The sequence below is a fragment of the Pseudopipra pipra genome, chromosome 7, assembly GCF_036250125.1.
Source record: "Pseudopipra pipra isolate bDixPip1 chromosome 7, bDixPip1.hap1, whole genome shotgun sequence".
In the NCBI taxonomy this organism is placed as follows: Eukaryota; Metazoa; Chordata; class Aves; order Passeriformes; family Pipridae; genus Pseudopipra; species Pseudopipra pipra.
This window is the reverse complement of record NC_087555.1, coordinates 12,605,348-12,620,457: the sequence shown is the minus strand read 5'-3', so window position 1 is coordinate 12,620,457 and position 15,110 is coordinate 12,605,348. Positions and strand designations below refer to the sequence as shown.

General features: G+C 38.5%; 2 protein-coding genes across 16 annotated transcripts in view; both read right to left on the bottom strand.

Moving 5' to 3' along the window:
• The window catches only part of PLEKHM3 (pleckstrin homology domain containing M3), a 145,902-nt gene extending 144,557 nt beyond the window's left edge, over positions 1-1,345 (bottom strand). The window contains exon 1 of the mRNA XM_064660561.1: positions 457-1,345. The gene's annotated coding sequence lies outside the window, so the exon portion shown is untranslated. The remainder of the gene's footprint in view (positions 1-456) is intronic.
• A 2,412-nt stretch (positions 1,346-3,757) lies between these two features.
• The window catches only part of CARF (calcium responsive transcription factor), a 34,321-nt gene continuing 22,968 nt past the window's right edge, over positions 3,758-15,110 (bottom strand). For 8 of the 15 annotated variants that reach the window (XM_064660565.1, XM_064660566.1, XM_064660564.1 and 5 more), the window contains 2 exons: positions 14,294-14,657; positions 6,432-12,001 (listed from right to left, as the gene is read on the bottom strand). In XM_064660565.1, coding sequence (XP_064516635.1) covers positions 11,886-12,001; positions 14,294-14,657 — 480 coding nt within the window. In that variant the 3' untranslated portion in view covers positions 6,432-11,885. Of the gene's footprint in view, positions 3,882-3,990; positions 5,051-6,431; positions 12,002-14,293; positions 14,658-15,110 lie in introns of those variants that run through there. The other 7 variants (XR_010431874.1, XR_010431873.1, XR_010431872.1 and 4 more) reach the window with 7 other exon arrangements.

Sequence of the window (15,110 nt, the reverse complement as noted above, 5' to 3'; positions counted from 1 at the left end):
AAATGGGAATTCATCAATTCCAAAAGTAAAACACAGATAAAAGAGTGAATACAGAATGTGAAGTTTCTCTCAAACGTCTTCTGATAATTATCAATAAAATTCAAACACTTCTACTATTTCCATTAGAAAATACATGAAATATCGTATATCTTGCCATGAAGAACTTGTGTATTATGCTCTGTGTGTTAACTATTAACTTACTTTAACTTACTCTGTATAAGAGATCAGATAAATCAGACCCCACATTGGGTACACAAAGGAGCTGAACACCAAGTAAAAGCTTGACAAAGCCAACAGAAACCAAACCCACCACAGACTGGTGTTTTACAAAGTGCTTTATTTCCCAGTTCTTTCTGCAATGGCTCATAATCTTTATTTATGTTTGTGTAAGGTCAGCATAAACATCAGCATACCACCAAAATTATTAGCCTGTGGCTAATCTCTGAAAGATCTTACCTTACTAATGTTGATTATGCTGGCTGACTATCTTTTGTTACCACCTGTCCACAGTGAAACTTTCCCATTTTTGCAGTTATTAGCTAATCTCTCATTTTGCAAAGGAGCTCAGAAGTCTGAAATAAAAGGAATGGAGACACTTTTTTTTTCACAGATTGAACTAGCTGAACAAAACTATGTTTCACCACGAAAACACTGATCTTTTTAAAATTGCAACCAATAAACCCTAAGCCACAGCTCCTGAAGATGCTAAATTTGGTTCTAGTGTAGTCTCTTTCTTTGAAGGTGTCTAACTCACTTTGCCTGATCCAAGTTCACAAATTTATGGAGTACTTCAGTGCAGAAGATTTTTTGGTGGCTATGGAACCCAGATAACCATGGACTCTTCCAGAGCAGATGGTGGCTAAGCAAACAGGGCTGTCCTCGAGAGCTGCACAATGAGGAATTCCTTTCCTTTCCATAAAACTTCAAGAGAAAAGAGAAGTGCCACATGTATTACTTCCATGGCCTTGACACAGCCAAAAAAGCCTAATGAATAAATGATACAGTAAATAAACCGTAAGACAATAATCAACAGTGTGTGATATCACTGGAAGACATCACTTCATGAAGTTATAATGACAGTGCAATTCTTTCTGAAGCTCATCTAATTTATTATCAAAGAAGTCTTCTTTATCCACCACAAATAGCTTTGTATCCTCCAGACAGACAACTAACAATTCACCATCTTCCTTTTAACAGAGAATCTTCCTTTCATAGTGAGATGTGAAAAGTGGGGAAAAAATAGATTAACTGAGCTAATGTTAGGAAGCTATCCATAAATTTTGTATTCCAAACAGTGCTCCCAATAGAAACCATTAAGTGTGTCATGTCAGCTAGTACCCTGTCTTGATACCCTTGGTGTCCAGTGCCAGGTATTTTTCACAGGTGGAGTTAAGAACACACATATAAAACCTATCCTCTAAAGGAAGTTCCCTTCTCATTCAGGAAAATAATCTCTGAAAAGCACAACAATAGAAATCTCAATCCCAAGGTTTGTTTATTTCTTTTCCCAAAGTTAACAGCACTTTCACCAAGGATGCTGCTTCACTGCAAACTTTGCCCCATTCTGAAGCACAGACAAACATAATGCTGTAAAGATGCCACATCCTTAACATCTGTAAGAACAGCACTACCAAAGTTACCATAAAGTAGAATCCATGATGCAGCATCCTCTCCTCAGAATGATTCTTCCATGCTCAAACCTGTAAAAATATGGCTGGTATTCTTTTCCAGCTGAAATGTAATGGATTGGACCTGTTCCTGAGTTAATTCTCCATCTGAGCTTTACTCTAGTGAAGAGGTGAACCAGCAGAACTTGAAAGGCCTAACCAGAATACATCCAGAAATGCAACTTCTGATTCAAACAAGTTACACTCCTTTCTACACACAGAATGAACCTTCAAATCCTTAAGAATTGTCTTACTTAAAAAATTAAAAGCAAAAGTGACTTGCAGTGATCAAACAGAAATCAGTAAGCATTTTCCACTGAGTCCAGATGTAAATTTCAATATTTGATTCAATGTGAGAAAAAATAATTTATTGCCAATTAAAATAGATTAAATCAGTGAGAAACAAATGCAAATTAAATCAGCACCTTCCCTTCATGCTCCCCTCTTTCCTCAGACTCAACTTCACACTTTCAACCCCCAACTTCTCTGCCTCCCTCTGTCCAAAGCAGCACAGGGCAAAGTGGAATGGGGAAGTTGCAGTCAGTCTGTAACAGCTCCTTTCTACCACTCCATCCTCACACTTTTCCCTTGCTCCATCATGGGTCCTCTCCACAGGCTGCAGTTGTTCAGCATAAGCCTGCTTCCATGCAGGCTCTCCACAGGCTGGAGTCCTTCGGCATAAGCCTGCTCTGGCATGGCTCCTCTCCATGGACTGCAGTTCCTTCAGAAAAATCTCCACCTGCTCTGGCATGTGATCCTCCACGGTCTGCAAGGAAATGCACACTCCAGCACCTGAAGCAATTCCTCCTCTCCTTCTCTGACCTTGGTGTTCAGAGGACTGTTTTTCTCACCTTCTTCCTCATTCCTCTCTGCCATGCAGCATTTTGCCCTGTCTTAAATACACTTCCACAGAGGTGCCAGCAGCTTCACCAACGTGCTCGGCTGTGCCCCATGGTGGGTCCATTGCAGAGCTGTCTGGAACCAGCTGTGTCCTGCACAGGGTCACCCACACCTGGGCACCTGCACCCAATACAGAAGCACAAACTACAAGCTGGAGATTAAGAACTTCCTCACCCTCTCCTCTGCTCTCTTTCAAGCTGTGCTCAGAGTCATTTGTGGGGGCCCAGTGGGCCAGACCCTCAGACTGATCTGGATTCGAAACAACTGACAGTTGTTTGTACTGATAACGTGCTGGTGCACACAGTGCACAACAGTGCTCTCATCAGCACAGCTCTGCAGTTGTGCTGGCCTCTGTGGAGATGCAGAAGCAGAACCTGTGGCAGGTTCTCACAGTTCCTGTGAGAACTTCTGGAGTGAAGGGGACAGCAGAATTCACCCCAGTATCTCTCCCTCCTTAAGCAAAACATAATGGCATCTTACATTTCAGTCATGCAAGGAATCAACCTCCAGCACAGTAAGGCAGAGAGGAAATTTATCCCCAAACATAGGAAACCAAGGATAGCGCAGTTTTTTAAAACGAGAAATTTGTTTCTATACTGCTCTAGAGAGGAGAAAGAAGCAATAGGAGAAAGGCAGAAAAGCGAAAGATGAGAACATCTAAAACACTTCCCCCACTCCCAAAAAGCACCAAGTATGAGTACAGTGATAGGACACAAAAAACCCCAATATGGGTAGGCCAGCAAGAGGTAATTTTATGGCTTGTATTACATACAAAGTTAGACATGCACCAGCACCTGACAGGAAAAACCTGTACACCCACCAAATTATTGTTAAGATATTGATTTAAAACTGGTAAAGCCCTCTTTCCACATATCATCTGTTCTCAGTAGAAGTAAGAAGGTTAAGAAAGTTCCCACTTTCTCTATCTCCTTCCATGTACAAAACACCTCAGATGTGGTAACTTTTAGCTTTGTCAACAGTCAAGAACATGGAGTTGTCAGACCAGCTTGCACTCAGAAGATAGCTACTGCACTGAAGATAAAAGCAAACATACATGATTACCCTTCTAGCTTTTATTAGATGTGATCTTAGAGAATAAATAATAACAAAATCAATTACTAAGAAGTTGTATATTAAAAAATACATTTACCATCTACAGTGAGCCATTTCAGCCAGAAGAAAATGCAATCTTCAGCTGTAACTTTGAGAGCTTTCTATCTCCTGTAAGCAGCTTGTTGCAAACTTCCCTTCCTCTTCTGTTCTGTGCTCTGGTCTCTTGACAGTTATCTGGAGTACTCTCAGAGGTAAGTGATCCTGAGAAAACATCCAAAACATAGTGAACTAAGACAGAAAAGTGGAAGCCAAGGAAGAAACACCTGCACACTTCAGAAAATTGAAAAGTGTCATCTGTAATAAACATAAATAATTAATTTCCAATTCTCTCTCCCATTTAATTTTAGCTTTAAGAGAATAGCTGTGAGAAAAAGTTAAATTTACGTAATTTAACAGCAACCTGACAAAGCAAAACTGAATTAGATCTAGGAGAGATTTTGAGGCCAAACTTGTGATTAATTTCCAAAAGCACTGTTAAACTCAAAGTTGGGGGTGAGGAGAAATTGAGATTAGTTTTCCTCCCACTGCTGGCCAGTATTTCTCAAGATGTTTAAGGAAACATATTGTGTAAGGGCGGTACTATATAAAGAGCAAGAATGCCTACTTTTACCATTATATTCTTCAGTTGCTTATTCCTCCTATCAGCTCCCATTCCTAAATTAAAGCATGCTTGAGGGTGACTGTCACAGGTGCTCTCAACTCTCTGTGTACATTGTCCATCAGGTTTTCATATACAGAGACCTTTAGCTTCCCTTAAGCTGGAAAGCAGAATTCCATGAGCCATCCTTCAAAAGATTAATATGAGCAGCTTTGCATCAGGCAGAAAGACAAGTGCAGCTGTTCCTGGGAGCCAGAAGGTTTGTCTTCTGCTCAACAAGCACTGCAGAACACAGGGGCATAGCCTCAGAATTTGTCCATAGCTCAGACTAAGATCAAATTCACAGCCAAAGGCTCTCAGTTCACAAGATCTGACCATTTTTGACATCATTGGTTTCACTGAACCAATGCAAATTCCATGCACAAAGAAAATTTGCCACAGCTAGAACTGATGTGACATGGATGTTAATAAACCAACTGTAGTTTGCAGATATTGTTACTGACAAGCTGCCAAGTGACCAGATACATTACACAAACAAAAAAGTGCCCTCATGTGATGGGAGAAGTCATAAATGTGCATTCTGGTGTCATGCCTGTTTCCCACTCCACCCCTTCTGTTGTGCAAGTTTCATTCTGTAGCTGCTGATCTTATTTTGTTGAAGACACTGAACAGAGTGATAATTATAGCACAGATGGAAGATCACCTACAGAGGAAGAAAAGTGCCAAACCTTTCAGGCTCGGTTTTGAGGTGCAGTTTGGAATGTTTCATGTTCTGGATAAAAAGAAAAAAACAATTAAAAAGGCTTACGTTATTTTAGGTTATTTCAGGGCTAGAAGTATATAACATTATTCATTTAAAGCTTACTCTGTAAAAAACGTATCTGAAAGGACTTCAGACAAAAGCTCTACACTGCTTCTTTATTAAACAAGCTTTCATTTACTTTAAGAAAATGTACAAAGACAATAAAAAGATTAGGAGGTGCCACTAGCCTACAATTTCACTATGACTTGCAAAGATGGCAATGCATGGATGAGTATTCATTAGCACTTTGGTACACACTCATAAAAACATAAACATTGAGATCTGTCCAAATGCTGGGCATCTTGTCAAGCAGATCAGAGACACAGTAATACTAATACTTCTGAAAAGGAAGATTTACTTTTATTTTCTATTGAAAAATCCTCTTCCTCCCACCAAAGAATGTGGGTTAAACAGAAGTTATGCCATCAAACTTCAATCCTCTTCCTCCCACCAGAGAATATGGGTTAAATAGAAGTTATGACATCAAACTTTAATCTCCTCTGTTCCATTCATGCTGGTCCTCTCATAAAATCTTACACACCTTCTTCATGCTCTCCATGTCCCTTGCAGGCTTGTAGAACTTCTTGAGTGGGCAAGAACAGCTATGTCAGCACACAAAGACAAATCATTGTTTCTGAAGGGTGCATTCAGGACTAGCACAGAGAGTGTTAGTCTGGCATGAGGACACTGGAACCCAACTTCTCTCTCTCTCTTACTGATCTGCCAACACGCACCTCTGTTCCTGGCTCTCCTGCTGCCATGTGACTGCCACAGCTAATTACATTTTAAATAGTATCTAGAGACAAAGATTGTCCTGCAAAATGCAGAAGCAAGTCTGTGATCCTTCCTGAAGCTGCTAACTATCAACATTTCAACAAAGGATAGAGCTAAAATTTTAACAGTATTTTAGTGGTAATTTATGCTGTAGTGACACTGTCCTGCTATAGCAATCCAAGTACATTAGAAAAATGTCCAAATGGCAGACAAATAGCTCTCTAGCTCCTTCACAGTGAGGACCCAGAAATTAACTCTTATGAAAGCACTATACGACAAACAGATTTCTATCCTCTGATGAGCCTTATCAATCCCTATTAGAAAAAAGATCAGGAAGAGAGACAAATTTAATTTGCTTAGAACAGCATGGTCTTGTTTAAACAGGCAGAATGTCATTAACAGAAGCCAGTACATGCCAAATGACCAACTGAGCTGCGCTGCAGAGAGCTAAGGATGGTTGTAGTAAAAACATGAATTCCAATTATCCACATCTGATTACACGTGCCCTAAAATATCTGCATCATTTAACCACAGCTAGGTGTAATTAAAGCTGTATTAAAGAACTACATGCAAACAATTATAGTTCTGTCTGCATTTTATTTTTTTTAAGATACATACAATCCTCTATGCATATATAATTCAAAACCATTAAGTATCCAAACTTCCATAAAAAGGCTATCATATGCACGCTTTTTGCAAAGTTCTTCTATCTAGCAGAGGCTAACAGACTACTGATGAGAATAACTCCTACAGCTCCTATTCTTCTGTCCAGGGAAGACTCCTTAGGACAAGGACACTTAGTATTCATACTCAGAAAGCTTTCCATGCTTTTAAACTCCCTTCTGTACAGGATGGGGTCCTAGATGACAAACACACATTGATACTTTGTATGATACAGCAGTACTATTTATGATCACTCTCTTGAAGTCTCTCCAGAAAACACATGAAATCCCTCCAGAAAGTAAACATGTCATTTGTCATGTGCATTAGAAATGGAATGAGATATCAGACGTAAGAGCTTACATGGGAAAAAACCCAAATGCACACACATACATTCCTGTTAGGTGTATGTGAGATTTTTGCTTTCCCCTCCTTCTCCCCTCAAATCATACCTTAGTTGCTGCTGTTGGATAGACCACCTGGATAGCTTCTGACCTAAAAAATCAAGCCTGCTTTACATAATGCTTGTTTCATTCATTAATGAGCTGCACTGTTGCTGGGAGAAGATAATTGTTACTGATGGGACAGGCTCTGAAGTCTATTCCTAAGAAAGCTTTGTTCAGAAGGGCAGGGCAGATCAAAGACAATTTTCTCATCAGAGATCCGTGAAGAGCAGTAACTTTTCACGGCACCATCCTCAGCTATATCACTCTTTCTATCCCTAATGGAACAGATTTTTCCTGCCTCGACATCTGAGAACATATCTGCTTGGATAGGCTTAAGGGAGAAAATTGTAAGTTTGCCAACAGACAGACAAGTTAACAGGCAGCTACTATCCACAGCCAGAATCAGGAATTCAAGTGGTATGAAAGAGCCCAGCCCTAACAGCTGGCAGAAACCATCCTTTCCTTCCTTGTTTTATGAAATCTTTCAGTTGCTATGAATGTAATGATGTCCTGTGAAATGTGGCTCCCTGATATTCATCCAGGTAATGATGATGATGACCCCCAGAGCAAGCAAGGAAAAAAATTAGTGGAATTAAAAGGAACATATGGACATAGGATTCTGAGGAAACAGGAAGAAAAACTGACAGGGGCAAATCTCACCACTATTTAATTGTGCAGGGAACAAAGCAGGTGCTTCAACAGTCCAGCAGCGAAACATTGAGATTGGAGGACCCAAGGGATGGGATTTCTGTGGAAGCCTTAGTAAGTGTGAAGAAAGAGACATTTGGCTGGATACTGAGTATGCTTGAGGTAGACAGAGCTACAGTCAGATGGATGAGGAGAGCAGCAAGTTAATTCAGTTGGGAAGAAAAGCTTTGTTTTCCTTGGTATCATGTAAAGAAAAAGAGTCTACAGTCCTAGGTTAAAGCTCCAAGAGGAGTTTCTTCTTCATATTATAAGCTAAGAAGGGGCATCTCAGACTATGGGAAGTCATTTATCTGCCTCTGGTACTCACCAGAAGTCAAGCAGCTTCGTTGGTTTTGAGGGCAGGACATGCTTCCCTTTTCTTCCATACCTTTAAGTTCCTACCATGAACTCAGACTATGCACTACTGGCATAGACAGGACTGTGGACAGACTCAGGAGCTGCACAGAACCTTTGTGATGGATTCTCAACCCCAGAGCCCACCCCCACCACTGGGGCCCCATCAGCCCTCCCCGTAGGACCCTTGCTTTTCACACACCTTCATCCTACTTGTGCTCCATCATACCCAAAATTCACTGCCCTAAAATAGCTCTTGCATTTCTCCCCATGAACCCCCATAATGACAACATAGACTGTACTTTAAAAGAAAAATTAGTTTACATTTGAATAGGAATATTATACATTAAGTTACTATATAAAAAAATATATATACACACACATACATATACAGACATCTGTGTCTCTAAATTTTGTACAAACTGCAACAATCTTTATACAACAAAAAGGACTCATTAACACTACTGGTTCCATCCAAAAGGCTGCCAGCCTTGAGTGAGAGCTCTGGTTGTGTGCTTTTTTAAGCCTTCTCTACATTTTATCAAAAAGTTATTTTTGCATACACATACAGAAGCACAGCCCTTCTTGTAAAGCAACCGATCGCTATTATGGGCAACCAACAACGAGAATAAACGGAGAATAATTTGTTCAATTACAGTACTGTTGAAGCTCAGGGTCTCTAAGTTTGCAAAAAAAAATGCTTGAACATAACCACAAGAAAACAAAGTCAACATCAGAAAAGCATCTACAATTCCAACACAAAGTAATAACCAATTACTTTGCACGAAGCTACACAGCTTTCTCTGAAAAACCAGCCTTGTGTATACTATTCAAACAAATTCAACTGCACTGCAAGTGGTAATGTTTACTTCTGATCTTTTTCATATACATAACAATCTTCTCTGTAAAATTTAGATGGACATTAGTGAAAAAAGGTATTAAGTTGAGTATAGAGACTGGATATGGGTGATGAGTTCATGTTGTTCCACTAGCAACACACACAAAACAAATGTAAACATATTCTTTGAAAAAGAAAGGTTAAATTAAATTAAAAAGCAACACAGTAATAAACTGAAATATGTATTTGAAAGACAAAGAATTGAAATTCTGTGAAAATGAAGAAAATGGAAAACAAAAATGTGAATATTGGCTGAAGACGCATTTCAAATAAATTTTTCGATGAACAGAATTACAAGTCTAATCCCCAGCTTTTAAAACCAACTAATTCCTTACTGCTTCTTTAAATTTCCTCCAACTTTTTCTTCTATTGTTTTCAGAATGCCATGCAAATCAGGGTAGAATTAATTTTGCAGCCTGCAATTCAAGATGGACTAAAAGAGTATTTCCTCCAGCTGTGAGCACTAAGCCAAAAATAGAAGTACTGTCAGAAATATTGTTCAGCACAGGATGAGGCTGGAGCTCATGGTGGAAAGAACAGTGACTGTTAAAGAACAGAAATGTTAATGAGGGAACTAAGCAAGAACTGATGGAAATGTAACTTCTCTTTCCTTAAGCTTTCACTCCAACCATAAACGTATTGTTTGCTTTGAAGAGAACTAAAACTGAAATAACATCTTGCTGGTAATCTTTGGCTGTAGTTTATTCTTTTGAGAATAAGTATTCTAAAAAATGAGGAAAAATTCTCAAAAAAAAATTAGCAATATAATATATGAGAAAGATAAGATAGTCTGGAATGCACTAGTTTAAACTCTAAGAAAAACCAGAGGTGATGGAATCATTGAATACAGCAACACAGAAGGAGGTACCTGTTCTGGTATGCAGTTACTGAGTTGGAAAAGAAAAGGTGACTGCTACCTGAGTGCTCCAGAACTATGACTGCAGCAGAGGACATCCATTCTGGACAAATGTTCACAATTAACAACAACAGCAACCAAACCAACCAAACCCAACCAAACAAAAAGTCCAAAAAAACCCCAGGTGCACCTTGTGGAATTGTCTTTAGCCAGAAACAAGTAGGATATACCACAAAACAATTCAGAAACTAAATATGAGAGGCTCAAAAAAAAAAGAGATTTTTTTATGCACTTGCATGATAAAATACTGGCTCTTATTTAATAAGAGCATGATCCTGTAGGAAAGTTCTAATGGGAGCTAACCCTTAAACATTAGCTTTAAACAAAGAGCATTCACAATGCTAGTTAACCTCACAGGAGTTAATGTATGTTAAGACTAAGATATAGCACCTACCTAACAAATGCTGCACATAAAGGCACAAGTTCAGTGTAAGATTTTTGAAATGCTCAAATTTTGAAATGCTCAAAAGAAAATGAAAAAATAATTTTAAATGTCCACTATTTAGATGATGTTTGTGAATGCTTGAATGTAAGTTAGTAAATGTAACAATTTAAAAATGTAAATATTTTGGTTCATATAATATTTGCAATACTTTCTACTCTACATAAACAAACTAATCATTTTCCTGGGGTTTTTTTGTTTGTTTGTTTTCAAGTCATAGAAACAGAAAAGTTCCCAGACTGCATTCTTCCACAGCATACAGAAAAAAACCTCGTAATTTTATGATCAAGCTCTCGACCACTAAGTAGGAACTAATAACGGAACTGCTCCTATTGCTGTATACGAACTATTCTGAATATTGCTCTCCGAATTCATCATCTGAAGCAAACAATGTAATTGTTTACCTTGATATCTATGTTGGTATCAGTTTAATTTCATTTAGGGCTTTAAATTGACATGTCTGCCCAAAGAAACATAAAGAAACACGTCTGTCACAGATTACACGACTCAGTGCTTGTCACTTATTATGGCTTTGACTTAAATATTGCTAAAAGATAATTTTTTTATCACATTCAATTTCTAAAGATTGCTGCTAATTATTTTAATGATATGGACCATTTTAGTCTTAGAAGATGTCACTGTTCAAAAAGATGAGTTAGTTTTCTGAATGTTATAGTGACAGCACATTTGGACATATTGCTTGGATTTATATCGCTTTGTTTTCTTGGGCTTGTTAGGAATGCCTACATTACAAGCCCTACATCATGAACAGCAGCAGGTTAAATCACATTTATCTGAGCTGGCAGCTTTAAGTGCATAAAGCAAACGACAGGTAAGCTGAAATGGCAGCATCCATCATTCTCCATGAGACAAGACTCCTGCATTTAGTTGTTACGACGACTGCTAATACAGTGCCACTGCAAAGGAAGGCTGCATGCAGCAATGAACCTCATCATAAAGCCAGAACACAAGTCCAAAGATGTCAAAGTTGAAAACATTCACCGTTACAATTCACACCCTTTTCTTCATCACACAACCTGACATTCACCTGGCAGCCTCACCTTTCTCCTCTCCTTGATCTTCACACCATTAACATTATGATCAGGTCGAAGTTGCATTTTCTTAAGCATCCATGTTCTTTATCACTTTGCAGTTTAGCATCCTGACCATTGCCATACTGATCAACTTTGCCATTGGATTCTGTGATCTTGGAGCTGACAGATTCTATGGTCTCTGTAGTGCAACAACAGTTGAGGGTCTCAAGGAGAAAAAGCAAACCCAGCATTGTGATCCACACTTTAAAGCTAAGGAATTAAACTGTGGAAGACCTTCAGAAACATTAACCAAAATGGGCCATTTGGATAGCAATCAAATTACTCAAAGCTTGAAACAGAAGAGAGAGGTGGTGTTCCACAGGGCAACTGAATGACCTGGAATTGGCAGTGAGCCACATCAGTCAAATCAAAACAGCTTTCTGTCAGAACAACTCTAAAGTATGCTTAGTCTAAATGTCACAATACAATTAAAAAAGAATGGCAGGACTTTGAGAGCACCTGCCTTTCCTTCCAAGACATTAGAGTTCTCCAATTTGAAAAATCCTTCCAGGCTTCACAGGTGTAGGTGAAGAACTATGGTGAGGAACTATGGCAGTCTCTGATTTTATCTGGCTCCATAGACAACGCTTTTTCTCTTGGCTCTTGTTTAACTTGGCTCACACAGGTAATACCCTCCGTATTTTCTTCAGCTTAAAAACAAAACAAAAATCAAACATTGAAGTTCAAACTCCACTGACAATGCTTCAGCCCCAATAACTGTATGCATTTAAAAGAAAAACATTTCAGGAACTCAAGCTAATAGGTAAGGCATATATGAAGTTAACTGCTGTTTAGCTTGACAGCCAGTTACATCACCCACTGTGCTCTAAGACATTGCAAGTCGACATGAATTTACTACAGTAAGGCCCCCCCTTGAGTAACAACAGTTAAAACATCTTATTAAAAAAAGTTTGGAGATATAAAATCACTTTCACACAAAATGTCTTTTCTCTTTCCCATGGAAAAAAACAAAGCTACCATCTTAATTTTTGGGGTTTGCTGTGAGGTTCTTTTCCGCAGAGAAATGGAGGTGCTATTGCTGAAAAAACTAACTCTAAAGCATGTTGATTTAGAGAATGACTTACACTTCAGGCACAATTGGTCATTTCTCAATGGCTGCACACCCATTTTAGCAGGAAATAGCCTACTCTTAAGCTAGCACTTAGAAATGAGAAAATCCAGAACACAGAGGATAATTTTAACCAAGCCCACGTGTGCATAAGTGTGTGCACACTGGAGGAGAGAAAAAAAACCTTGGAATATACATTGACTGAAATGCTAAGTTCAAGTTTATGGTGTTTCCTCCAAAAAAGGTCTGCAGCACTATTCCCCCTTCAGTCTAGACTCGTTTTTGACCTGCTCACCAAAGAATTTGTCTCTGGGGGGAAAAAACCCAAACAAAAAACCCCCAAAAATTTCATAGGCAATTCCTCCACTGACTTAGGAAAGGCACCAATATTCTTGCAACTTTCAGATTCAAGCTGGTGAGGACAGTTTGAGACCTTCAGCAGAGAAAAAAGGAAAGCCCAAAAGAACAGTGAGTTTAATTCTTGCAGTTATATAATTTTATATTTGACTACATTTCTTTATGAGCAAAACAGTGTTTCTTTTAAAAATGAACTTACAACACTTGTCACATACAAAAATTTTTGAGATGCATCAACATCTAGACTGAGCAAATTGGTTAAACATTTGGTAACATCTCTGAAATTCTTTTACCTTGAAAAAAAAAGAATTTCTCAGGAGACAAGTCCAATTTTAAAAGGGAAAACAACCAGTTACACAAGCCTTTGAGTACAACAGGCAGAAAATGCCTTAAATTTATCTTTGACAATACTGCCACAGTAAAATAACCCATTATCACTTTAACACATATGAATTTCAGTATATTTCCTCATGTACCCTTGATTTATATTAAATTCTATAATATCCTGAAAATGAAAACATAAGAATACATGAAGAAATAAAAAGGAAATAAAGTTTTGCTGACCCACAGAAGTCATTGGTAAGTATGGAGACAATTGTCGTTGTGTCATTATGAAGGTGTAGCTATGATCTAGCACATCTTTAGCTAGATGTTCCTGCAGAACTACTCAAGTCATCTTTCTAAAAGTCACAGATGACAAGATAATATAGAAATAATAAAGCATTGCACAGCTAATGTTTCAGACTCTCCGGGTAGTCAAAAGACCACGTTGTGCTGATCTGTGTATGGTTCACATCTAATAGGTTTTCTTCACCCAAAATTAAAAATCAATCCATGAGAATGCAAGCTTCCACTCTCAATCAGGTTCCATGGCAGAGAATTCAAAGGCTATTGATATTTGTTAGCAGTGGTTTTAAGGAGCCTTCAATTTTGATAGAAAGTTATTTACAGCATTTATTGCGTATTTTTTAAAACTGTTTTCAAAGAGTAGTTTGAAATTCCAAGCAATTACGTACAACTCCATCTGACCATTTCTAAAGCATATTGATGACCACAGAATTTTAGGAAAACATTATTAAAAATTTTCAGAAATCTGCTGGGATGGTGTAAACAAAGAAGTCATCAAAATCCCCATATTTCTTTCCAAAGAGTTCGAACTAGATTCAGTATTGGTTATTTCCTATTTTTATTTTCCCCCCAAAAATATTTTGAAGATCATAATTATAGCTAAATATTAGGATTTTTGGCAAAAACATTGTGTTTAACAAATAAGTCGGTATTTGGTCAAAGAAACTGACAAGTGTCTTTTTGCAGCAAAAGATAAGTTTGGGGCTGCTTTTTTGTGGTTTTTGTTTGTTTCTTTCTTTTTAATATAGTAAAAACTAATTAGAATCAGCTGAAAGAAGTCTATGCTGGAGTTCCCCATTATCAACACATTTCTCTCCTTTCAAGCCACACAGAACAAAATCCACTTTATTTTCTATATTTACATTTTACAGAGAAAACTGCGACTTACTAAGTGCTGGCTGGTTGTCCACAATCTGAACTGGAATAGTCTGTACATCTCCCAAGAGAATCTGATGAACTCCTTGCAGGCTTCTGGAGTCATTTACGCCTCCAGCTGGTACCAACTGGCCTATGGCAGCCAGACTTTGATCAGAGCCAGGTGGAGTCCCAAAAGCAGAGGCAGCAGCACCGTGCTGTGTTAGGCCAGCACCTGCTTGCAGGTTATGTCCCTGATTAAGTGTTAGAGAATGGCTGGTTATTGCACTCCCTAGGGAATCCAGGAGACTTGCAGGGCTGGGAGGGGAATGGTTATTTACAGCTATCAGGGCTGTTGATCCATTTGTGGAGGTAAATGCTGACTGCAGCTGTAATCCCTGTGAAAGAGAAGGCAGAAGTACTAACATATATTTTTATTTATAGTAGAAGGAGTTTGCATTTAACAGCACATATTTTGCAGTGCTGGAAGTGTATAGCTTCCAACTTCCTACACACAATCTCTTTTGAATAGTCAATCCCAGCAACCCTAGGCTCAAAACGTATTTGAAAACAATTGGGATAATGGTATCTAACAGCATCTAGAAGACTGCTTATGACCACAAAGCTCTAATTTTGGATTGATACTCAGTTTCAAACCATTCCCCAATACTGCCCATTCCAACAAGATGTGGGTAATCTATGCTAAGCATACTGCTTTAAAAAAACCAGTGTGAGGTGGAGCCAGGCTGTCTTCAGAAGGAGAGGGAAACACCAAGTAGAACAGCATCTTAGTGCAGACTGTATTTCTAGGGAAAATATTGTGCATTTCATTGGGGCTCAGGAAGTATGAA